General features: G+C 41.3%; 1 protein-coding gene across 4 annotated transcripts in view; it reads right to left on the reverse strand.

Moving 5' to 3' along the window:
• Nucleotides 1-27734, reverse strand: part of ARHGEF9 (Cdc42 guanine nucleotide exchange factor 9) — a 347057-nt gene that overhangs the window by 62986 nt on the left and 256337 nt on the right. For all 4 annotated transcript variants that reach the window (XM_063432082.1, XM_063432083.1, XM_063432085.1 and 1 more), the window contains one exon: nt 13389-13568. In XM_063432082.1, coding sequence (XP_063288152.1) covers nt 13389-13568 — 180 coding nt within the window. The remainder of the gene's footprint in view (nt 1-13388; nt 13569-27734) is intronic.

The following is a 27734-nucleotide window of genomic DNA, read 5'->3' on the forward strand; positions in this document are numbered from 1 at the left end:
CAAAACGATCATTGTCAAACTCATACACTAACACATTAAGGTGCAGATAAACAGTCCTGAAAAATAAAGTGTCAGGGTGTCATGTAATGTAGATCCTTTTTTCGAGTGGGGCAGGATATGGGGCTGAAGGGGTTAACAGAGCAGAAGCTTAGAGAAACTGGGACAGGATTGAGGATTGTAAAGATATTTTTAAATGTCCACACTCCTGCAAGGGGTGTATTTGTATGACTTGCCGGTGTACATTTGTGTGTAAACGCAAGTGTTTTTGAGCAATGTATCAGTGTGTGAATGCATCAGATTATTTATAGAGTCAGTCTTTGTGTCAATGTGTGTATGTTTTTGCAGAGTGGCTGTATGTGTGTAAATGCAAAGTTATATTCGTGTTTGGTGCCTGTGTAAATAAGTGCAGGCGAATATTGGTGTGTGAATGCAGGTAAGAAGGAGTTTTTATTTTGCATCTTGAGTTACTTTATAAATCAACTGTTTTCGGATACAGCTGATATGTAAAATGATAGGTACAAAAACACACATCATAGTGTAGTATATAAAGAATAGGAATTCTATAGCAAGCAAAGGGTGTCTCCCAGATACTTGGGGGCTAGCGCCCACAATTCCTTCAGTTGTGCTCTGCTGTAGCTAAGGACTTGAGCCAAGCAGGCAGAATGTAATTAAAACAATAAAGAATAAAATAAAATATAACAAAATACTGGTCCAACACATTTCTTTCTTTTTTTTATCATTCCAAGTTAAAACGTTTCCACCTAGTTGGGCTTCCTCAGGAACCATTAAATTTGGTCCTATGGCGGAGGTTTATAGATGACGTTATTATTATTGGGAGGGGCTCGGGATCTGTATTTGAAAAATTCATATATTATATAAATAATAACATTTTCAATCTTAAATGTACTCCAGAATTTCAAAATACAGAGATACATTTTTGATGTAACTTTATTTGTTGAATCTGAAATCTAAATGCTTTTTAGAAAAAAATGATGGTAACAATTACATTCATAATAAAAGTAGTCATTTTAAAACATGACTTAAGGTACAAGAATGAGGAGAAATTATACAAAGGTGGATGATTTTAAATTACAGGCACAAATTGTATAAAACAGCGGTTCCCAAACTGGTCCTATGAATATAATGCCGGGAAACATAACTGCTGAGCAGGGGCCGGTCGGGTGCCATGGTCCTTTGAGACCGCGAATGGCCCCTGTAATGCCGGCTGGCTGGGAGGAAGTAAAAGCTTGTCACTTCCTCCCAGCTTCATGCAGAGAGACAGCGTGGGAGAGAGAGGAGGCAGCCGCAGCATGAGGGGAGAGGAGCAGTCCAGAGCTGCTACAGACCCCTCACACACAGCAGCCAGCAGGACTCCAAGCCACCCTCCTGGACATACAAGGTAAGCTAACTTGAGGCTGGCTGGAGATTTAAAAAAATATCACTTGTGTGAGTGTGTGTATGTATGAGTGCGTGTGTGTATGAGTGTGTCTGAGAGTATGTGTGTGTGTGGGTGTGAGAGTGTGTTTGTGTGTGTGTATGAGTGTGTGTATAAGTGTGAGTGTGTGTTTATATATATATGTCAGTGTGCTTCTGTCAGTGTGTGTGTCTGTGTGTGTGCACACATCTGTGTATGTGCATCTGTGTGTGTGTACACATCTGTGTGTCAGGGTGTGTGCATGTATCAATGTTTGTGTGTGTCAGGATGCGTGTGTGTATATGTCGGTGCAGTAGCGTACACACACTCCATGGGGCCCCGGTGCGAAACTGATCCGTGGGCCCCCCCTACCTTGACCCACTCCCCCCTGACTGTGCCCCCCCGACACATACATACAGACACAAACACATACACACACCCCCGACAGACACATACATACATACACACATGCAGACACATACATACAGAGACACACACAGACACATACAGAGACACACACAGACACATACAGAGACACACACACACATACAGAGACACAGACACACAGACATACATACAGATACACACATACAGAGACAGACACACACATACAGAGACACAGACACACAATCATACACACACACACAGAGACACAAACATACATACACAGACATACGTACAGATACACACACACACAGAGACAAAGACACAGACATACATACACACAGAGACACAGACAGACACACACATACAAAGACATACATACGGATACACACACACAGACATACATACGGATACAAACATACAGAGACACAGACACACACATACACACACACAGAGACACTGACAGACATACACACATACAGAGACACAGACATACACACATACAGAGACACAGACACACACATAAATACACACATACAGAGACACAGACACAGACATACACACATACAGAGACACAGACACACACATACAGAGACACAGACACACACACATACAGAGACACAGACACAAAGACATACAGAGACACAAATACACAAAATGTTTCCTACCATGTGTGACTTTCCCTGGGGTCCAGTGGTGGCTCAGCCTGATGGGAGTCAGAGTTCCCACTCTGACTCCCTCCTCCTTTCGGTTTCCTCCCGCGCGGGCTCTCAGTATGCTGGGAGGAGTGACGTGCGGTCACTTCCTCCCAGCCGTGATGATGTAATCACAGGGGACCCGGTCGCGCTCTTGAAGTGCCCAGCGCAGACCGGGCCCCCTTACAATCCATGTCCATCGGGTGGCCCTGACATCATGGGCCACCCGATGAACCCCTTAACATGCGGCCCCGGCGGTTTGCCGCACGGGCCGGGGCCGCAAAGCGTGGCAGCTGCTACCCGGTCGCGGGGGTCCGCAGGGCGGCCGGGCCCCCTGGAGAGCCGGGCCCGGTCGCAGCTGCGACCGCGGTACGTACGCCACTGTGTCGGTGTATGCGTATGTAAAGGTGTGTGAAGGTGTCGTGTGAAACTATGTGTCAGGGTGTGTGCATGTATCAATGTTTGTGTGTGTCAGGATGCGTGTGTGTATATGTCGGTGTATGCGTATGTAAAGGTGTGTGTAGGTGTCGTGTGAAACTATGTGTATGTGTCGGTGTGTATAAATGTATCTGTGTGTTAATGTGCATGTATATCTGTGTAAGTATGTATGTGGTAGTGTGTGCATACATCCAAGCAGTCAAACACCAGCACAACATACAAACACACTCCTGCAATCTAATACAAATATTACATACAAACACACCCCTGCATTCAAACACAAATACTTCACACAAATGTACACCCGCATTAAAAAGTGAACATTACACACAAACACAGCCCTGTATTAAAACACAAACTATATACTAGCACCCCTTCAAACACCAACATTGTACATTACACTATAGCACCAGTAAATGCCACAGCGCAGATATACAACCTAGAAATTTTGAATTGGGGTGCCTTAAAAAAATATTGAAATATTAAGGGCACCTGGAACTTTAAAAGTTTGGGAACCACTGGAATAGCAGCCCATTCTTCTCTCCTACATGCCATAGGTAAAGGCCTATTCTCCGCCCCCGGTTGTTATTAGCCCATGTTCCTCCTCCCCCTCCCCCACAGTAAGTAACTCATTTACAGTCTCTCCCCCAAATATCTAGAGCCCATTCTCCTTCTCCTCATTGATAGTACCCCATTGTCCTCCATAAATAGTACTTTATTCGTCTTTTACCCAAAAGATAGTAACCTATTCTCCTACTCTACCCCCAAATAGGTAGTATTCCATTCTTCTCCTTTCCTCCTATAAATCGTACACCACTCTCCTCTCCCACAGATAGTAACCCGTTCTCCTTTCTTCTTACAGATAGTAACCCATTTTCTTCCACTTCCCCATAGATAGTACTCCCTTCTGCTCCTTGTACTATATTCTCCTCCTCTCCTCCCATAGACAGCACCCCTGAAGAGAGCATTCAGAATCTATGCCCTCCCCCCCCCCCCATTTTGAGAGTTATGCAAATTTTCTTTGTTGTGTACGTACCCAGAGTGTTCTGGCATGTCCTTTTAAGTCTAACTCTATATAACTCCATTGATGCTTAGTTTCACTCCAAAATTTGCAGTCTTTAGTCTTTTAATCACATATACAACATCTGAAATATCAACCATGCCAAAAACCCACCCACCCACACACATCATGCTATTTTTCCATTTACATGTCATTAACATGGCATTACCACTCTCACATTGAACAGTCAGTGTACCATCTAACTATTCTGGAAAAAGGCATCACACTGAACCACACTGGTCCCTTCACATCTTGCTGTTCCCATTTGTTTTTTTCTCATGCATTTAGATTACGTTGTTACAGTATGGGCAGATTTGCACATGCACTGCTGCAACTAAAAAAGGTTGATGTTTAACCTCTGCTCTGCCTGAGCTGTATTTAGAAAACGCTGCATGAAGCATTCGTTTTCAGGCAGGAGCACCAGCTGTGACTACATCTCTATGGGATCGCATTTGCAATCAGACCTACAAGTGTGCAGATGCATTTATTACGGAGGATCAAGATTCTGCTCTGTAAATATTTCTGGTTTTCGCTCCGCACCGGGGTCATGGGATGTGGTTGCAATTTACTGAACAGTGTAGCTGCTTTTAGAGATTAAACGGGCAAAATGCTGTGTGTTGTTTGTGCCATACCATACAACAGTTACAATTGAACTATGATTCCATACTATATAAATTACCACTTCTATCACTTCTGACATGTATACATTTTCCAACACTTTACAAAAAAGTCTAGTTATTTCAACATGCATTTCGTGTTATCAAATTCTGTACTGCATAGTGTGCGACATCAGCCGTTAATCACTGTAATGTTAACACGCATACTCATAAAGCTTCCCACTGTCCCCAGTTTGTCAGGACAGTCCTGGATTTTACCTCCTGTCTGACTGTCCTGGGTTTGTTCCCTTAAGTGCGGCTGACCATGGCAGAGGTCTGTCCATGGGCCTTTGTCAGGTAGAGTACGCACCCTTTTTGATCAGGATCAATGTATTGGGCATTGCCAGTGATGCAAGCGGCATTTCTGGTATGCCCAAAAAGGCCTGTCAACCCCCGATCCCGACTTCCTACCCTCCAATGTTGGGAGTGATACACACACAAACCAACATAAACACATATGCTCAATCGAACAGAAAAAATAATATTGCAGAGGGAATGTATATCAAAAAAGACAGAGATGACACAGATTAATAAATGTATTTATAATGAAGCCCACAATTGGAAGCAACTGTTTTAAATTTGTGTATTCCCTAATTGCTACATATTCCTATAATCAGATGCCTTTACTTAAACTCTTAAATTTTATATTACCCATTAAGACAATACATCAATTAAATCCATACACAGTGAACGAGAGTCTTATTAAATATTGCACTATGAAAAAGATTCAATGCACATCATTTTTTGCATCCGTCTTTTGCATGTGCACAGCTAATCCATGTGCCCTATGACTAATTTAGAAGATACTGGATGCATCCATAATGAAACTCGGAGATCCCAACTAACTAGCGAGTATTGCGTCAGACACTATAAAGGAAGATGCATGCTATTACACGCTTATCCATTTTTAATAATTTCAAGATGAACAGTAGGAAACAGACTCCAACCTTACATTTACTCTTCAGAACAGTCACATCCAGTCCGAAATCTACAAGCAAAAGGTGTCACTGGTTCACTCTGGAAAGGATGTGCTTTTCAATAATATTAGGGAAAATGAGCCATCTCTCCAGCAGCAGCTAATACCCCATAATGAGACACATTGATTAAATGCAAATGATTTGACCTGTCCACTCCCTGACTGCCTATATCCTCTTCAACATACGCAGCCTGTCTTGCAAGAATGAAAAATGAACAGTAATGATCCCTCATTAAGAGCTATTGCCTCCCTGGGCTCGTTTTAGCTAAGTTGAATCTCTGCCCCCTACTTACCAGTTTAACCCTTCTACTGCTATTGACAAAGATAATTCATTGCTGCTGATGATAAATGTTTGTCAATATACCCTGCTGATGTCCTTGAGGAATATAATATGAAAGCACTTACAGAATTTGGAATGTTGCCTCCGAGACAAACGGAGATAATCATAAGGCTCACCGTGACCTTTCTTTCACACACGAAACGGTTTCAAAAAAGGTAAAATTAACATTTGAAAATGTGTGTGCGCTTGGTGGCAAGAATTCTGCTTTATGAAAAATGAGTGCCGTGGGGCTGGATTCAAATTATTATTGCCCCGCAGGATACATTTTTCATAAGTGTCACTGGTTTAAGGGCAAGTCCGGTCATCTGACTCTACACGGTCTGCAGGGTCCAGTCACAGCTCTGTATGACTTGGACGTGCTGATAGATCATCTAAATCTCATATAGATTTGCTTTCCCTACAAGATAAGTAATTTAGTGGTTGGTATGAGACAGGTGGTTCCCCATCATCAGTGCTGGCTCCTATTCTATCCCCCCTAGTGCAGGTTTTAAATTTAGTCACATGAGTACAACTAATTTATCATTGGCTATGGTTGTTTTGACATTTCGACCACAGTTTTCTTTTTAAGGACATTCTTAAAACAGAACTGAGTTAAGACATCATAATATATTATATGAGGTGTAGTAAGCATTTAGTTTCCCTCAAACCTTTTAACACAAACTGTAAGCTCATAATACCACATTAGATCCCAGCATAGACTATACACATAATATTCAATATTAACACCTTCATTATTTTCACTAAACAGGGAGATACACAAGTTAGAAAAACTGTATATATTTATTACAAGGTTGCCAGTAATTCAAATGTTATTTACAATTGTAGGTCCACATTGCTAAATTCGAAAAATGATCTATGCTGCCCACTCATTTTTAGTTATAACTTGGAATTTACTTTCAATACAAAGATTTAAAGCTCATTTGAGTGGGTACTTTTAGTGAATAACACATGATAATTCACATCCTCTCTCTTTGAAATACAACATTCCCAAATATCATATGAATACACTCATGTTAAACAGTCCCATGTTTTGCAGTCTAGTCCTCATCAGTCATATGTTAGTCAAGATTGGCTCCTTATAATCCATAAGGAAAACTGCGGCTATGCTTGTTTTCTTATCATCTCATCCACACATTAGCATTCAGTTCATTTACTAATGAACAATAAATGAAAATAATAATAATAATAATAATAATAATAATAATTTGATGCTCATTGTAAGGCAAAGTAAATCTATCAGGGTCATACACTAAATTCCAAATGGACCCAAACCAAAACCATCCGGCTGTGTACGGGGCCATTCGGACTGCAAAATCTGGACTTTGTTAATGGAATTCATCAACGTCCAGATTTTGTAATTCAGGCACCGAAATCCAGACCTAGATGAATAAATGAAATATGTTACAGAATCGGTTGGACCGACCAGTCCTGACCGCATTAGGCTTTAGTAAATCTGCACTTCAAATTTGTCCATGGACAAAATCTGGTCTTTAGCGAATAACCCTGTATATGTTTTGTTTTTACATCACGTCTATGATTCCTAGAGTACTATATGGCATTTATGACTAAATGGTAATGGTGTCATAAGCCGGGATTATCTGTATAGATAAGGAAACGTTACCATCAGTAAAGGCAGGTATCATGGTATCACATGGTCAGTGCTGTCTGATCACACTAATAGTCTACTTATAAACATTCAATAAGAACCGTTCATGGAGGATTGTATTCCCATTACTATTATAGATTTGCTCTTATTCAAGCAAATATCGCCTCGATGATGTGCATGCGTTTTTTACTATATCTGTGGTATATAGGCAGGAGTCAGGTCCTACTCCTATTCAGAGCTGATTCATGATGTCAGACAAACCTGTCCAGTTGTTTAGAAATGAAAAATCCTAGGCAGCATAGCAAGTCATGGTTTGCTTCATTGACTGCATCAAAATAATATAAGAAAATGAAATGTAAACCTACTCGAAGATACTGTACAAAATATTCTACAATTAAAACTGAAAAGTTTATAAAATATCATTCTGTGTTAACTCTAAGATGGTCTGTCAAAATCATTTCAGAAAGAAGTCATTACAAAGCCTAAACTTTCAGAATTATTCACTAAAGTGTGAAATGTCAGGAATTGAAAGTCAATTCAAAGTTATTTTACATTCTAGCCAAACTAAAAACATAGTTGCCTTAGAGATTTCTTCCAGTTTAGCTATTGTGGTCTGACTCTGAAAATCACTTTTTTTTGCTTCTAATTGCATAGGTTCACAAATATATCCTGCCGATAAAATCCCCTATTAACTAACAGTTTCAGCATTATACTGGTCCACTTTTGTTAGAGAGATTAGTGGTGTCAATAGACAATGCAAACCTGTTCTTACATGTTGTAGGCCATTTTGGGCTCTGCAATGGTTGACGTGATGTCCATAGCACAAAACTATCATCTGATCCAGCATGTACCAAAAATATTAAGCTGCTACATGGGAAAAAAATGTAAAAAGTGTTTAAAATATGAAGGCAGTGCAGATTGCACTTGTTAAACAGGACTGTGCCCAAAAGGCTCTTACATAATAGCAGTCTCTTCATTCTGGATAAAAATCTAAAAAAGGGGGAATTGTAATTTTCTTGACGTTTCCTGACATATTCACAGATGATGAAGGCCAGACCTGTGTGGCTTATGTAACAGCATGATAAACTAGGCTAAAGCCCTCGGGCATTTAGTCAACTGAAGTGTAATGTTCATTCTGCACGCTGGGCCGGCGCATTTTACTGCTCAGCTGCTGTCATTTAGGCAGTGTCAAGAAAGCACACTCAAAGCCATTTTCAGCATCCGAAAAAAAAAAAAAACCTGTGCAGATTTTTAACCCTCACATGCACTCATGTACTCACAATACAACCCAAAGAGTTCCGATACCCTCTAAAACTCAATACATCACTGGAATTTCACAGACTGGCACCTTTTATGGGCTCTGAAGAATCTAAGCATGTTTGACAGACAAGTCTGACTGGAGAAGAGATGGATGTGTTCTGCTAACAAGGACTGACAGAGATGAAGAGACATATTCATATTTGCTAAATGACACAACCGATCCACAAACAAAACACGTCTCGCTGTAGATATTCGACAATCCTTAATTTACCTAGATCTGGTACAAATTTATGGTTCCTGCACCGTGAAAAGAAGAAATTCTATTAAGATTGCAGTTAAATGAAATATCTATCCATATACTATTCAAAACGTCCTTTTATTTATATTCCATAGGTAGCATTGTATTTTCTCTGACACCTGCTTTTGTGTACAAGAGTAATTGAGTGATTGGAAAAGATGATTCATTGCGTCTTTGCAGAGGGGAGTATGTAGAACGTTTAACTCTTTGACCGCCGAAGAAGTGGAATACATAAATCTCAAAAGTGACAGAGTTAGCAGAGCAACCAATGCGCTTTTGGAACATGGATTCAACTACTTAAAGCTGCTCTGTCACCAAAAATAAACTTTATCAAATCTGATTCTATATAGCCCCATGTCTCTTAAAATACATTTTTCCTGAACGATTTAGTTTTTATAAAATACATAAAGATAACGAAGAACAACTTTCCCTTATATATAGCAACACATAAGTAGAGCTTGAGCACAGTTCTGTTTCAGTTGTCAATCGAATTTACCCACAACCCATTAGTAAAATGAATCTCACAGAAATGACAAAAACAAAATAAAAAAACTACCAATAAGTGTCTCAATATAGAATCAGAATATTTCACAGTGGAATGAACTTAAAACGTAACTTTTAATAATAACTTAAAACGTAACTTTTAATAATAACTTAAAACGTAACTTTTAATAATGATTGACCATAGAGGTCAATCATTGGTCAACCTAACACATAAATACCGATACTTACCTGTCTTCAGTTCCCCTCTGATGAGTAACCCAGACGAAACGCGCGCGTCAGGGGCTCTGAACGCTTAGTCGGCTTGTACTTGTGCTGTTGCATCAACACAGCCGTTATTTCGCTAGCTAAAATTGCTCCTCTACCTAGGCGTTCTTTTTATCAGTCCTGTTCTCTACTTACTTGCTAAACTATGGGGGAGGCGGGGGGGTCAGAGAGGCAGTGTAGGCATTTGATAAGGGGTGCCCTCAAAGGCACTTAGATTTGTTATAATCAGCCAGCGCTAGGTCTGTTACACTCTATATATGTTTGCATCGATCGTTACATACTAATCCTAGCGGTTTCCTCTCACTGTCTCTAAACCCTCCTGTGCTATAAGCACCTCCTTATCACCTTTGGAGTATTATTGTTTTATTTCTCTGTCCACTGGTGCACTATATAGCTATTCGGTAGTTTGAACACAGGAGGCATTCCTTTCATATCGAGTAGACTCTTTACTGCAGGAGAGTCTATAGAATAGATGGATGCACACTACACTCCCTCCTGTTACTTTTTTGCTACACATTTTGTAGCAACTGTTATATCATGACTCATTAAGTATCTTTTTTTCACTACCACTCTCTTTGCAATATTCACCATTTGAGAGTTCAGTGTTAGCTCAAGCTAGACTTCAGGACATTATCTAGCCTTGTGCTTTTTGTTTTTACTATTATCCTTCTTATTAGAGTATACTTATTAAAAGTTACGTTCCACTGTGAAAAATATACTGATTCTATATTGTGACACGTATTGGTAGTTTTTTCTTTTGTTTTTGTCATGTCCACTAGTTAGCCACTTAGGGGTTACCCCCCATTTTTCTCCTACCACTCTCTCATATCTTTATTTAGGCTCTGTTTTTTCTATTTACTGAATCTCACAGAATTACAAACAGGAGGCATCGTGGCCAGAGGAGAATAAAATAAAATGGCTGCACACAGATATTGAGATAAGGGACAAGATTTTTTTTTTAAAATCTAAATAATATGTATGTGGTAGGGAAAGAGTATAAACAATAATAATCCAACAGAACAAAAAAAAAAAAAAAACACACACACAAGACACGGCCACATTTAACTGTGCAGCTAAGTTTGCATTTGTTCCTTTAAAGTGATAAAGTAGTAAATGTGATGTGTGATGTGAGACGTCATCTCTAGTTGGGCTTCTCAGTGGTATGTGTACCCCATAAAGTACTTCTGACAGGCCCAGGGGGTATTTCACTACCTGTTACATTTCAAAAATACATAGCATGTCATACAAGCATTGCTGCAGATTGTTAGATTTATTTGATAAAAGGCTAGTGCTGGGGTGCTTGATTTAACTAAGTACGTAACTAACTAATGCTATATTGTTGCTCAAAGGTTAAAAGGTTGCAAAACCCGTGACGTCTCCGTCTTTGTTAGAAAGATAAATTGGGTATGATACAAAAAAATCATCAGAAGCAACAAACTACATTACGCAACACAAAGCAATTTCTTTTTTCCATATATAGTACATAGAAAACTGTATAGGAAATTAATGGATGGATTGCGGTGAACAATTACTCACACATTACTCAAAGAACGAACATGAAAGTTACATTTAAAATGTCAGTGTTTAGCGTCAATAAAGTGTCCTCTTTTTGAGAGTAGAAAGGGAAACTGTTGAGAAGCACTGACATGTTAAATGCAATTCTCGTGTTAAATCGTGTCCTGCACTTAGTATTTCTACATTGTGGATTAGTCATTCCCACATAGCTGTGATCTATGGCAGGTGGGCATGTGTCTTTCTAACTAGTAACGACCCAGATTTAAAACTTGACCACGCGGGTCAACTGTAAGTGTACCTAAAATTTGGGCGACCTTTCAGTCAACAGCCTCAACTTGAAATTCTACATTTTTTATGGACTTGCATTCTAGACACTACATCACAATCTTTATTTATAATATGAAATTAAGCTAGTATGGTGTTTGTATGTTTATCTCCTGCATTATGGTGTAGTACATCAGGATGTGCCAAATATCAATAAAGTACCCTTTACAAAACCTCTGTTTTAAGGTGGGTCACCAATGTTTTTATAATGTATGGTATACGTGGTACCATGAAATGTATGGTATATGTGGTACCATGGAATATATGGTATTTGTGATACCATGGAATGTATGGTACTATATATGGTACCATGGAATGAATGGTATATGTGGTACCATGGAATATATGGTATTTGTGGTACTGTGGAAGGTATGGTATATGTGGTACCATAGAATGTATGGTATTTGTGGTACCATAGAATGTATGGTATTTGTGGTACCATGGAATGTATGGTATATGTGGTACCATGAAATGTATGGTATATGTGGTACCATGGAATGTATGGTATTTGTGATACCATGGGATGTATGGCATATGTGGTACCATGGAATGTATGGTATTTGTGGTACCACTAAATGTATGGTATTTGTGGTACCATGGAATGTATGGCATATGTGGTACCATGGAATGTATGGTATTTGTGGTACCACTGAATGTATGGTATTTGTGATACCATGGAATGTATGGCATATGTGGTACCATGGAATGTATGGTATTTGTGGTACCATGGAATGTATGGTATATGTGGTACCATGGAATGTATGGTATATGTGGTACCACTGAATGTATGGTATTTGTGATACCATGGAATGTATGGCATATGTGGTACCATGGAATGTATGGTATATGTGGTACCACGGAATGTATGGTATTTGTGGTACCATGAAATGTATGGTATATGTGGTACAATGTAATGTATGGTATATGTGGTACAATGTAATGTATGGTATTTGTGGTACAATGGAATGTATGGTATTTGTGATACCGACCATCTCTCAATTTTCTTGCACATCTCTATATTACCACATTAATCATGCTGGGCCACAGCAAAGTATCATTATATATATCTTTATGGTAGTATATGATCATTTGCAGTAATTTAGTTGAGTTGAAAGTTTGCACTTAGCACTTTGCACCCTCGTAGAGTATAAATGGAAGTAGATATAATTACTATATCAGGCTAAAGCCTTGCATTACTTACTTATATCAATATAACCAGTTCTTCTGTCAATGTACAAATGTGGAGTGTGTATAGCATTCTGGGCTCCAATCAACAGATATATGCAGTTTCACTTTCCAGCTACTTAAATACAGCAAAGAGGGTAGAAGCTGGACAACTGGTGATTTAAATTACACTTAGCACCAATGAGGGAGTAGACAAAATGTATAAGTTATAATACATCAACATGAAAAACCTCAGACTTCCATCTTTAATATTATGTTATTTAGAGGGTGTGTAATTATCTTTTTATTTCAAAATGTTCTAGCAGCTGACGAATAATTGCATACAAACACACATTATTATTATTTTTACTATAATATTATAACTTGTCAGCTATCACTAAACGTATTTTGTTAATGCCTTTATAGCTTATGGACAGTAAATTCTGGTTAGTAAACCATATGTAAACATCTTAATTCCACTGAAACTTACATGTTCCAGAAAGCAGGGTCCTATTTCACTGAGATGTGGCTCTTCGTTATTGTACTGTTTCTCAAGATCTCTGACAAAGCCCATCTGGAACCGGTAGATGTCCTCAATGTTCCCAAAAATGACCTTCAGCTGCTCATCACTGAACATGTCCCTCCGCTTCCTACACTGCTTTAAATAACCCTGCAAGAGAAACAGAAGATATGGTTATCACACACAAAAAAATATATATTTACCTGGAAGCCATGACTGAACATATTACGGAGAATTGTTTTTGTAACTCCCCACCAGTTATTTTCAAAAAGTTACAGTACAAAAAATGATTAACAATGTATTGCATATTTTGAAGACTCAATCCTAAAAGAGCAATTGCTCATTTCTTTTTTTCTTCTATCATTCTGAACAAACATGGATTACAGGAGACAAACTGCCGTAGTGAACTATCAATAATGTTTACACAATATTTTGCAAGTTAGCTGCACACTAAATCGAGTAAAATTGAAGCAGGTGTTGCAAAGATAGCCATGGACGTTGATCAGCACTTTCTAATGCCTTAAAAGGCAGCACTCTGAATTGTCTATAGGCAGAACAGTCAAATCTGGAGGAACATAGGTGCCTCACAAGTTCAATAGTCAAGCTGCAGCAAAATATCTTAAAGAAATACTACAAACACCATAACCACTGAGCACAGTTGGGGTTATGGTGCCCAAAGTGCCCTGGCACCCACCTCCCCCCGAGCTCCCTGCCTCCCCTACTTTAGCCAGATAACTTCCATTAGCTCTCCTGAGCTAAGCCGTTTACTTTCAGCAAATGAAAAAAGTCCTACACCGCCACACTTAACTCAGACAGAGAGCTTCCAGTTTTCTGGTTAAAGTAGTGGAGAAAAAGAGCAGCAGTCCACTAGTAAGTCAAATTATTCTAAAATTGTTTGACTGGTTAAAATGGGGGAAAGGCACCATAACCACTAAGCATGCTGTAGTGGTTATGGTGCTCAGAGTGTTCCTTTAATTGTCTTTTTTTTTTTTTTTTTTTTAAGCCAGCAGCTATTATTAACAGTGGAAAATTCAGTGTAAATCAGAGATTAGTTCGTTTCTGTGCTTTGTGTTCTTTGAATATGAACCTGCATTTAAACGCCAGAGTTCCAACAAGCTACTGTAAAAGACGCAATGAATTCATTGTGTCTACCAGCTGATACCACCGATTACAAAGGAAAACACAATAACTCACCCACCCGTGGATACATAGGACCGGCCTGCTTGTCTTTTAGTAAAAGATAAACTTACTGCTATAAAGCAGGGTACCTAATTAGGAAAGCAGTACCTGGTTAGACTTTATATTTAAAGATGTCAATTTAGATTAGAACACAAGCAGTCTGGAAACGTTCACAAAGATTCTTAATTCGTCAGAAATATTAGCAGACTTTCACTTTGACGGATCCTATGTTTTACAGTTTAGTTTACTTAACTGACCCCAATAGTGCTATTTTATGGATTAAAACAGAGTATATATGTTGTAGAAATTCATGTAATCTGCATGCCATTAAGAGGCAGCAAACAAAACTGAGGGAAAAAATAAAACTATTTAAAAAAAAAAAAAAAGTATCTACGGTTTGTGAAAATAATAAGCTATATATTCCTTAACCTGGTCTCAATCTTTAAATGAATACAAATGGGCAATTTCTCTTATCTATCCAAAAAAGTACATACATTACTGAACAAACTTTTTTAATTCAGTTAATTCACTAAAATATAAATGTATTATAAACTATTGGGAATAGCTAATAATTCCATCTAAATGTGTCTTATTTTTTTCTACAACATAGATTCACCAGTTGTGTGTGTAACTGGATGAGTATATAATAAGAGATGTGTGTGGGAGTCTGGGGGCTACATTTGTGTGTGATGAAGGTTGTGTGTGGGAGCTGTGTGTATGTGTGCATGGGGGGGCTTGTAGTGTTGCGTTTGTGCAATGGAGGCTGCTTGCAGTGCTCTGTGGAAGTTATGCACTTTATATAATTGATGATTAATTCAAGAAGAAGAATTAGATAATGAAGCTACAACCATGACGTCCACCCACTGAAGGTGTGGCCCATACATTCTCTACAGGCCATCTCCTACCTGGCCCACAGAAGGTTAGAACACCCCTTTTAAGCTTGCAATCTAGACAGATGCCTAATTAGCTTTACAGTAGTAACCGCCCTGCTTACCATCAAATAAAGATTCAGTAAATAAACCACTGGTGGTCAAGTAATCACACATAGGACAATTTATAGATGATAGATCCAACGTTCACCCAATGATTGGGAAAAGTAGCTTACCAAATGCACCATAGACCTTCATGATTGGGGTATCTGTCTTCTACCCACATACAACTGTGCATGTACATGGGTATACCTGTCAACATTTCAAACTGACATGCATTTCTAAATGCATTTGTTGAAGAAGACACATTCAGGGCTGTGGAAATGTAAAAAAAAAAAAAATCAACTTGTCCAAGGGACTAAAGCGGTAGCCCAATCTACTTGTCCAACATGGCAATCTGCCTGTCCTGACATGCACAACATTTTAGATTGGGGTAAATGCCTGGGCATAGACAGGGTTATTCACTAAACTCCACATTGTTGTGAATTAAATCCAAAAAACAAAACTGAGGCAAAAAAAAGAGCTGCTCTAGAAAAATTCTCCAACTCAGAAATAGTCACATCGCTTTGCCTCAGTATTCCATTGAGATTTAATTTGTGAAAGTTTAGTTAATCACCCTGAGTGTTTCACCCTCTGTTCCCCCATAGTGAGTGTGTGTGCAGACTTAGTGTAATGCATGTGTAGGTTGTGTGTAACATGTGCAGTGTGTGCTGGGTATTGGTGTGCACCTGCTGTGTGTAGTGTTGGTCGGCTGTGTGTAGTGTTGGTCGGTTGTGTGTAGTGTGGGTTGGCTGTGTGTAGTCTGTGTGATGAGCACCCATTTGTCTCTCCCTCCAAACCCCCAACAGTGTATCTGCCATAAACCTTCCACTAGTGTCCATGCCCCTAGGCCACATCATTAATGTCAGCCTCCACATTTCATGTCCCTGCCACTAATTACATCACTTTAGCATCTCTGCATTAATCCAGCCTCATATGTGCCCCTAGAAAAGAGGGACAGAATGATTTGGACCCAAATAGGTACTGTCCCTCCTAAATCGGAACAGTTGGGTGGTATACATGGCAGCCTTACCTATTATATATCTATTCACGTATCTGTATCTGGTAACTGGAGCAGACATCAGGGTAAAGGAGGGGGTTAGACGCATTTGTATTCTTTTGCATAATGAGCAGCATAGCAGCAGGACAAGAGAGAATGATTTTTGCGAAGATTTATAGTTTGGTTTTGGCAATACCTGTAACTTTCCATTTCTAAATCATCCATTTCTCCTTTTCTTAGTTTGCATGTTGTTCCTGTAACCTGATTTTTGTATTGCATTAATATGTAAAAAATGTGTTTAATAAAGTATACATTTGCAATTTAAAGGAACACTGTGGGCACAATAACAACTTAATCGGAAATAAGTTGTTATAGCGCAAGGAGGCCCAGAGGCACCAGCATACCTCAAGGGGTTAAACAGTTAACAAAAGGTTTAACCACAAAGAAGTGGTTATGGTTTATGGAGTGTTCCTTTAGCCAGGTTATGAGGGTATCCATAGCAAACCTTCTATTACTAGACATATATTTATATATAGTTATTTACTTAGTTGGCATGCAGCAAAAGGTTCATTATACACCTCCAATTAATTCCAGTTATAATTATTTATATAACACCAATATATGCCAAAATAATTGCATTGGGGGGAAAAATACCTCAACTATGCTTTCATTTTGACTATTTTGGTCTAAAATTGGAAATTCACAACTATTCTGGCTTTGCAGGATTATTCACTCTAGTCTACGCCAAAGGTGAGCAAATGTGAGATTCCCACATGTTGCAGAACTACAACTACCATGATGCTTTGCCAGGCTCTAGAATGATGTCCTTCATCACGGGAAACATTTGTTACTTTTCATATGAAGTGTGCACAAGTTAAGGGGAAGCAATACCCAAGCAATGTAGCTTATTTTAGTTTACCCAGTTTTTGACAGACTTTGTAAAGGTTTTGCCTTAATTAAACATGATGATATCTTTATTTTCAAGTGATGCAGAAATCCTCAATTAATGATAGCAGCAGCAATGCAGGCGCCCTGTAGAATGACAAACGCAGTGAGTGGTGCTGATCCATACGCAACACAAACCCTGCAGCACAACAGTGAAAGCAAATTGGCAGTGTACTGGTTAAAGTAGGTGTGTGGCTGGTGTGAAACACCTGTGGTCAGTCCCCCAAAAATGCTCCCCAAAACGTCACCAATAAGCAGATAATAACCAACCCCCACAAACTATGAAAGCCAGAGCAGCAACAGCTTTTCTAGAGACACAGTGAACCCAGGAGACATATTATCAGCCAGGAACACTACAGCGTTAGCAATACAAACATGTATTCCTAAAGCTATCATTTCTGACTACCTATTTAAGTGTCCGTCCCCCCCTCCCATTGTGTGAGAGTTTCAAAAGCAAGATTTACTTTCCTATCATCCCTCACCTCACCTGTCTCCATTACAGCGCTTGGCCTCTTTAAAAAACACTTGGATGCTAGTGTGCATGAATGGTAAAATGCCATGCTGCGCCAATACAGTGTTCTCTATGGGACCATCTGATTGAATGGCCGAAAATAGCACGGCTATTGGGGAGGAAACATCTCTAGTGGCTGACAACCCTGCAATGTAAACACTGCTGTTCTTGGAAATGTTTTAAGATGCAGGGGTTAAACAGGCAGATGAAGTGTCCTGGGTGCCTACAGAGTCCCTTTAAATAGTGATGGTATCTCTGGGTACCGCCGCTCAATATGCACAAAGAGAACATCTGCTTAAGAACTCTATAACTCTATCAGAGATATTCACTAAACAGCATTTGGTTGGAATAGTGCAGCATTGCGCTGTGCATGTCCACTAGCCTTCCAATGTACTGAATAAGCTGTGATTACCAATCTTGATTACTTCAGTATGGAAGGGGCAGCAGCATGGAGACCAGCATACTGCGGGATATGAGGTAAGCAAATCTTACCTTTTTAAAGCAAGCCCTGCAAGAGGGGAGCACCTACATAGGTAGGGAAACAAAGCTATTGTGTTCCTTCCAAAATGTAAGGGTAGGGTACATAGAAAATATTCTATTGGATTTATTCATTTCATACAACTTTTACAATTGCTCACAGTATATGTCCTGTCTGATTATTTATTTAATTCCATGAGAAAAATCGAACCATGTATATTCGATGTGTGTAGGTTGATATGCCCTCTACATTGCCGTCACTAAAACAGTTTTTAAAAGTCGACATACAAAGTACAGCAATCTTTTAAACCACTGCGAACCACAGATCTCACTGATCATAAGGTGATCCTGCTTTTAGTATCACTAGGGTGGCAGTCCAGCAATAGAACCTGGCTGTACCAGTGTATTGCTGGACTGCTACCAAATGATGCAGTCCAGTAATACTGAAATAGCTAATCTGGTAAAACTCTAAAAGTTCTGCTTGCCTTTTTTAGCCTACGTTTTACATTCACTACATGTCGAGGTTAATGAATCAGTCTGTCAGACTTTCACAGTTTCGTGGGTGTCACAAATGTTTGTTTTTTTTCCTCATTCACTTTTAGAACACTATTGGATGTAATTTATGGAACCTACAAATATCACAAAAAAGCTGAAACGGTGATCTGAAACGTCTCTTCCTCTGTCACACGTATTCTTAGTGCAGATAGAAAACATAATACATTTCTCAGATGAAGAAACCAAGACGTAGACATTACTGTTTCTCCTATCAGTCTTTAGGATTGAAATATAGAATGGAGAGGGAGTGAGTATTTAGTATTTAATATAATAAATGAATGAATTACAGGTGTCTCCCAGCATAAAATCCCACTCCTGGGCAAAGGGGACTATTCAGATAAAATTTTCCCAAATTTACTTTATGTCTAATTCACAAAGATCTGTAAAGCTCAACTAAGCGGAACCTAGCAAGTTTCGGTCTAACTTGAATATACATTGCTCACCAAGTTGCAAATACCTGTCCTTACTGCGTGTTCATTGGTATCAGTGATAACCTTCATTTTGCCATGTACTTGTTTCAACGCTTTAAACTCTAAGTTATGATTCATTCATGCCCAGTACTATTAAAATCGTGTTTCAATTAAATGGAAGACTGACAAAATCATAGAATTCTAAACCAGGTAACTTCCATAGGTGATTAACAGCTCCTATGAATGTCTGAAGTGGATGGTTACCCATTTAACAAATTAGTTTAAAAAAAGTATCTTTACAGAATCAGTTATACACAGCTGGCAAGGAGAGGTCTACGGATAAGGCTCTTCATTATTTTGCTTATAGCTGAAGTCCCTCCAGAGCCATCGTATTAAATCTGAGGTTCAGGATGAGTGAATTATACATACACGCCTTATATGTAAGAGAATGGATACAATTATTCACATAATTTAATAAAATTACAAATTATTTGCAACATGCCCAAGGGAAATACTCAATGATAATACAGTTGGACAAGATTTCTATTTGTATTTTCTTAAACTGATCTCCTTAATGACTATGTATTTGGTAGAACCACTTCGAGCAGCCTGACCTCGTGTGTTTGTCGCTTCCGTCCTTTTTTGTGTGTCAATATGCACATGAATTTTCTTGATATATGCACAGTTTACCGAATGTTGGTTACAATTTTGATGTTATAATGTAATGAAAAATACCACTCGGGAGTTTACTCAGTAACTGAAAACTTCTGAAAACTAGTTTGCAATATTTAGAAATGAAGTTTGAGCAGGGTCCTCATTAACCTATTGTTCCTGTAACATTTGGTTAAATTTCTTTATTTTTTTATATTTTAAAGTGCTAGTGCTATATAAATAAAATGGCAATAATAATAATTATAATTATAATTTGGAAATCCTTCTGTTTCAGCTATAATCACAGCTTGACTAATTTTTCAAATTTGGCTTTCAGTTCACAACAATTTATTGTTTAGGGAATAAACTCCAAAATGCTGTTTTAATGCACTGATAATTCCATCTACACATTGTGATAGCAAATCAGCTAAAAAACAGAGATACAGCATTTGAAAATTTAAAGGGATACTCTAAGCACCAGAGCCACTACAGCTCTCCATGTAGCCTCAGTAATGTAAACACTGCCTTTTCCGAGAAAAGGCAGTGTTTTACATTACTTCCTAAGGTCACCTCTAGTTGATGTCACTCAGACGGCCAATAAAAGCCCACTTCTGAACAGTACTTTCATTAGGTCTATGCATCTCTGCAAGGAGATGTTGATTGGTGTGTTTGTGCATTACCCCTCCCGCCCCCCTCCCCAAAGCATTGGATTGACTGAGATGATCCGTAACGATGATCTCAGCCAGAGGAAAGGTGCAGGCGTGCCGAGACCAGCGCGTTGGGGGACTAAAGGAAAGTAAATCTCTTTATTTATTCATTATTTATTTAAATCTAAATAGTTAGGAAAACACTGTAATATCATGAATACTAATCATTTGGGTGCAGAAGGATGCAGATGCATCCACCGTGACTACTTTCTTGAAACGGATAGAAATGATCCCCAGCCAGGTAAGTATATTTTTAATCTGTATATTTGCTGGACAAGTTTAACATCATAATGTTTAAGATATGGATTTATTCACTGAAGTCCAAATGCAGTCTGAATTAGCAACATTTGGTTAAACTGAGCAAACATCAACGAAATTTGCAATTTTCACATTTGCTAAAGCAAATCGAGGTGAAAGGTGGTTATTTCACATCTAATCTGGTACCATCTGGTGTCTGCTTAAAAATCAATAAATCTCACATCTAAATCATATATAAAATATTTATCACACTCTAAATTTGAATCTGGATTCACTTTGAACAGGTCTGGTAGAAGATAAAATTACAAAATAAATTGACTTGCTTTCTGCAGGTAATACTATAAAAATCTGTACAAACAGCAAGCAAATGGTTAAAATAATAGTCAAGCGATTACATTTTATGAATAAATGCTTTAATAATGTGTTACAATGCACTAACTTAAATGTTTTATTGCACTATTCTATGACTTTTAAAGTTGTATTGCAAAATCTGGACTTTGGTAAATCTTGAGATCCATGTTTGCATTTTGGAGTCTTGGATTATTTTTCCTAATCTGGCATTATTTCTTATAAATGTCAATACGTTCTTGAAACTGCGTTTGCCATCTATATGTTTTGTTGATTAAAGTCCCTTCAAAACATGGTTTTCTACATTTATTATTATTAACATAGAAACATAGAATGTGACGGCAGATAAAAACCATTCGGCCCATCTAGTCTGCCCAATTTTCTAAATACTTTCATTAGTCCCTGGCCTTATCTTATAGTTAGGATGGCCTTATGCCTATCCCACGCATGCTTAAAGCGGCACTGTCATGCCGAACTTACCTTTCCTCAATCTCTTCCTCTTCTCCCCCTCTCTCAGGATCTGTTATTCTTTTCTTCCTGTCTTCTTTAGTTTTCTTTAAAACCATAAGACAAAGTAGGGACTCTTTGTCTTATGGGATTCCTCCGCTTGACCAGCTCTGACCAGCGGAGGAGCAAAGTGTGCTTCATTTCCGCTGGTCAGAGCAATTTTCCCATGATCCCTAGCTTTCCTCCCAGTTCCCACAATACTTCCTGTCAGTATTGCCGAAAGTCCTGTCACTTAGACAGAACGCCGGCAAAACTGCCGAATTGCATCCTAACAGAATGAGCACCGTTTCTCCATTGGTGTTAGGATACAATTCGGTACTTTGTTCGGATCGGAATTTCATTCAAATGAATGAAACTCCGATCCTATTCATTGCTGTGGCTGCATCTTGCAGCCGCTTAGTAGATAACTCCCTAATTCCCACGGTATCAGGGAGCTATCTACTAAAAGGCTGAAAGACCTAAATTGGTCTTTCAGCCAAATTTACTAACACCAAGTAAAAATGACTTGGTATTAGTAAATAATATGCCCCTACTCGCTATACCGCGAGTAGAGGCATGTCTAGTAAGCAGTGAGCAGCCTGTGGCTGCTCACTGTAGAAAAAAAATAAAAAAAATATTGCCCCCCACCCCTAAATGACGGGTGGGGGCCGTAAAGTAAAATAAGAGAGGGAGACCTATTGTGTCCCCCCCCCCCGGCCCCCACCCCTGAGCGGTGGGTGGGGGCCATAAAGATAATGAGGGGGGGGGACCTACTGTCCTCCCCCCCGGCCCCCACCCCTGGGCGGCGGGTGGGGGCCATAATAGTAGTAGGGGGGGGGAAACCTACTGTCCTCCCCCCCGGCCCCCACCCCTGGGCGGCGGGTGGGGGCCATAATAGTAGTAGGGGGGGGGGGGGAGAACCTACTGTCCTCCCCCCCGGCCCCCACCCCTGGCCGGCGGGTGGGGGCCATAATAGTAATAAGGGGGGGGGGACCTACTGTCCTCCACCCCCCGGCCCCCACCCCTGGGCGGCGGGTGGGGGCCATAATAGTAATAGGGGGGGGGGGACCTACTGTCCTCCCCCCCCCGGCCCCCACCCCTGGGCGGCGCGTGGGGGCCATAATAGTAATAAAGGGGGGGGGGGGACCTACTGTCCTCCCCCCCGGCCCCCACCCCTGGGCGGCGGGTGGGGGCCATAATAGTAATAAGGGGGGGGGGACCTACTGTCCTCCACCCCCCGGCCCCCACCCCTGGGCGGCGGGTGGGGGCCATAATAGTAATAGGGGGGGGGGGGACCTACTGTCCTCCCCCCCCCGGCCCCCACCCCTGGGCGGCGGGTGGGGGCCATAATAGTAATAAGGGGGGGGGACCTACTGTCCTCCAGCCCCCGGCCCCCACCCCTGGGCAGCGGGTGGGGGCCCTAATGGAAAAAAGGGGGGGGGGGGACCTACTGTCCTCCCCCCGGCCCCCACCCCTGGGCGGCGGGTGGGGGCCATAATAGTAATAAGGGGGGGGGACCTACTGTCCTCCAGCCCCCGGCCCCCACCCCTGGGCGGCGGGTGGGGGCCCTAATGGAAAAAAGGGGGGGGGGACCTACTGTCCTCCCCCCCGGCCCCCACCCCTGGGCGGCGGGTGGGGGCCATAACGATAATGGGGGGGGGACCTACTGTCCTCCCCCCGCCCCCACCCCTGGGCGGCGGGTGGGGGCACTAAGTAAATTCCCCCCCCCCCCCCATCAAGGTGACTAGGGGTGCCCAAGCCCCTAGTCACCCACCCCCCACCCAAATAAAAAATGCCCCTACCTACCCCCCTCACCCTAAAAAATAGTGAGGGGGGAATAAAATTGCTAACCTGTAAAGTAAAATTAAACTTACCATTCGACGTCTTCTTTTTTCTAAAATCTTCATTTTTCAGCCCCAAAAAAGGCCAAATAAAAAACCATCATAGCCGTCGAACTAAAAATAAAATAAAAAACCCGAGCGCAAAAAAAAAAACCCGACGAAAAAGAAAAAACCCGAGCGCACAAAAAAATAATCCATCTTCACCCATGGAGGGCTCCGCGCAGACTGAGCTCCGCAGGGCGGGGCAAGGCTTATAAAGCCTTGCCCCGCCCTGCAATTAGCCTAAGAACACTCTGATTGGTGGGTTTAAGCCAATCAGAGTGCTCTTTGTCATTTTACAAGCGTGGGAAAGTTCTTTGGAATTTTCCCACGCTTGTAAAATGACACAGAGCACTGTGATTGGATGGCTTGAAATCCATCCAATCACAGTGCTCTGTGTCATTTTACAAGCGTGGGAAAGTTCTTTGGAACTTTCCCACGCTTGTAAAATGACACAGAGCACTGTGATTGGATGGCTTGAAATCCATCCAATCACAGTGCTCTGTGTCATTTTACAAGCGTGGGAAAATTCCAAAGAACTTTCCCACGCTTGTAAAATGACACAGAGCACTGTGATTGGATGGATTTCAAGCCATCCAATCACAGTGCTCTGTGTCATTTTACAAGCGTGGGAAAATTCCAAAGAACTTTCCCACGCTTGTAAAATGACACAGAGCACTGTGATTGGATGGATTTCAAGCCATCCAATCACAGTGCTCTGTGACATTTTACAAGCGTGGGAAAATTCCAAAGAACTTTCCCACGCTTGTAAAATGACAAAGAGCACTCTGATTGGCTTAAACCCACCAATCAGAGTGTTCTTAGGCTAATTGCAGGGCGGGGCAAGGCTTTATAAGCCTTGCCCCGCCCTGCGGAGCTCAGTCTGCGCGGAGCCCTCCATGGGTGAAGATGGATTATTTTTTTGTGCGCTCGGGTTTTTTCTTTTTCGTCAGGTTTTTTTTTTTGCGCTCGGGTTTTTTATTTTATTTTTAGTTCGACGGCTATGATGGTTTTTTATTTGGCCTTTTTTGGGGCTGAAAAATGAAGATTTTAGAAAAAAGAAGACGTCGAATGGTAAGTTTAATTTTACTTTACAGGTTAGCAATTTTATTCCCCCCTCACTATTTTTTAGGGTGAGGGGGGTAGGTAGGGGCATTTTTTATTTGGGTGGGGGGTGGGTGACTAGGGGCTTGGGCACCCCTAGTCACCTTGATGGGGGGGGGGGGGAATTTACTTAGTGCCCCCACCCGCCGCCCAGGGGTGGGGGCGGGGGGAGGACAGTAGGTCCCCCCCCATTATCGTTATGGCCCCCACCCTCCGCCCAGGGGTGGGGGCCGGGGGGGGGGAAGGACAGTAGATCCCCCCCCCCCCCTTATTACTATTATGGCCCCCACCCGCCGCCCAGGGGTGGGGGCCGGGGGGAGGACAGTAGGTCCCCCCCCCCTTTTTTCCATTAGGGCCCCCACCCGCCGCCCAAGGGTGGGGGCCGGGGGCTGGAGGACAGTAGGTCCCCCCCCCTTATTACTATTATGGCCCCCACCCGCCGCCCAGGGGTGGGGGCCGGGGGGGGAGGACAGTAGGTCCCCCCCCCCTATTACTATTATGGCCCCCACCCGCCGCCCAGGGATGGGGGCCGGGGGGTGGAGGACAGTAGGTCCCCCCCCCCCTTATTACTATTATGGCCCCCACCCGCCGCCCAGGGGTGGGGGCCGGGGGGAGGACAGTAGGTCCCCCCCCCTTTTTTCCATTAGGGCCCCCACCCGCCGCCCAGGGGTGGGGGCCGGGGGCTGGAGGACAGTAGGTCCCCCCCCCCCCTATTACTATTATGGCCCCCACCCGCCGCCCAGGGATGGGGGCCGGGGGGTGGAGGACAGTAGGTCCCCCCCCCTTATTACTATTATGGCCCCCACCCGCCGCCCAGGGGTGGGGGCCTGAGGGGAGGACAGTAGGTCCCCCCTCATTCCCATTATGGCCCCCACCCGCCGTCCAGGGGTGGGGGCCGGCGGGGGAGGACAGTAGGCCCCCCGTCCCCCCCTTATTACCCTTTTTTTTTTTTTTTTACAGTGAGCAGCCACAGGCTGCTCACTGTTTAGTGGACATCCCCCTACTCGCGATATAGCGAGTAGGGGCATTGGGGAGATTTTAATCTCCCTTGTGCTATTATGGGGGTCATATTGACCCCCATAGAGTGAGGGGGGGACCTGGGGGGCTTATGAAGTGGTGGGGAGCTCTGCTCCCTGCCGCTTCTATAGTTACATATTACAAGGAGGGAGCTGCACGCCGGTAGCTCCCTCCTTGTAATAAACTGAACGAACAAACTAACACTGATACACAGTGTTAGTTTGTTCGTCTGATTTTTTCTATTCATTCATTCGTCTGTCTGATGAATGAATGAATAGGTGAAATTCCCGTTCGCATGTCCAGGTGTTTCACTGGGCATGTGCGGGAATCTCACAGTCTGTCTAGTGTGGGCAGATGACGTGTCCCACAGGGACTTCACCTACCCACACAAAGATGGCGGCGCCCTGAATAAAGATCGGGCAGAAAATAAAGAATACAAAATAGGTAATGTGGGGGGCATAGGGGCATTTGGGGATGACTAGGGGGTCGATTGGATGTAGTTGAGGCGGGAGGGGGTTAAAAAAAAAACGGAATTCGGCATGACAGTGCCGCTTTAAACTCCTTTACTGTGTTAACCTCTACCACTTCAGATGGAAGGCTATTCCATGCATCCACTACCCTCTCAGTAAAGTAATACTTCCTGATATTATTTTTATACCTTTGTCCCTCTAATTTAAGACTATGTCCTCTTGTTGTGGTAGTTTTTCTTTTCAGGACGGAGTCAATAGTGCACGTTCTGATCAAAACAAAACGTAAACAAAAACTGGAATTTGCGCTATATGTCTATTCAACCGTAATTCACCGCTGTCACATTAAGTGCACCCACACTTATTATATATCATTTTGTTCAGGAGAAACAGGGCTTTAATTTATCAATAACTATTCATATATGGAACATAATTTATTATGAATAAAATTAAAGATTTTTTTTTTTAATTTGTATTTCCGTCTGCCATTTTAGCTGTGAATGTCATAATACTGTTTTACTGCAAAAAAAATGCACATATTTGTAATCAGCGATGTCTCACGAGTACAACAGTACCCCCATTAACAGGTTTTATGGTGTTTTGGAAAGTTACAGGGTCAAATATAGAACGTTCCATTTTCAAATTGAAATTTGCCAGATTAGTAATGTTACCTTTGAGACGGTGTGGTAGCCCAGGAATGAGAATTACCCCATAATGGCATACCATTTGAAAAAGTAGACAAGCCAAGGTATTGAAAGTGGGGTATGTTTAGTCTTTTTTAGTAGCCACTTAGTCACAAACACTGGCCAAAGTTAGCATTCATATTTGTTTTTGTGTGAAAAAAGCAAAAAAATAATATTTGGCCAGTGTTTGTGACTAAGTGGCTACTAAGAAAGACTGGACATACCCCACTTGCAATACCTCGGGTTGTCTACCTTTGCAAATGGTATGCCATCATGGGGGGTAATTCTCATTCCTGGGCTACCATACGCTCTCAAAGGCAACATAACTAATCTGGCAAATTTCAATGTGAAAAAAATGAAATGCAAGCCTTATTTGTGACTCTAACTTTCCAAACCACCATAAAACCTGTACATGGGGGGTACTGTTATTCTCGGGAGACTTCACTAAACACAAATATTAGTGTTTTAAAACAGTAAAACATATTACAACAATAATATAGTCCATAAAAGTGCTGTTCGTTTGTAAAAAATGCAAAATACGTCACGTTTACTTAAAATATCATTGTTGTAATATAATTTACCAGTTTGAAACACTAATACACACAGCGAAGTCTCCCGAGTAAAACAGTACCCCCTATGTACAGGTTTTATGGTGTCTTGGAGAGTTACA

This window comes from Pelobates fuscus, chromosome 9, assembly GCF_036172605.1.
Source record: "Pelobates fuscus isolate aPelFus1 chromosome 9, aPelFus1.pri, whole genome shotgun sequence".
NCBI classification, from domain to species: Eukaryota; Metazoa; Chordata; class Amphibia; order Anura; family Pelobatidae; genus Pelobates; species Pelobates fuscus.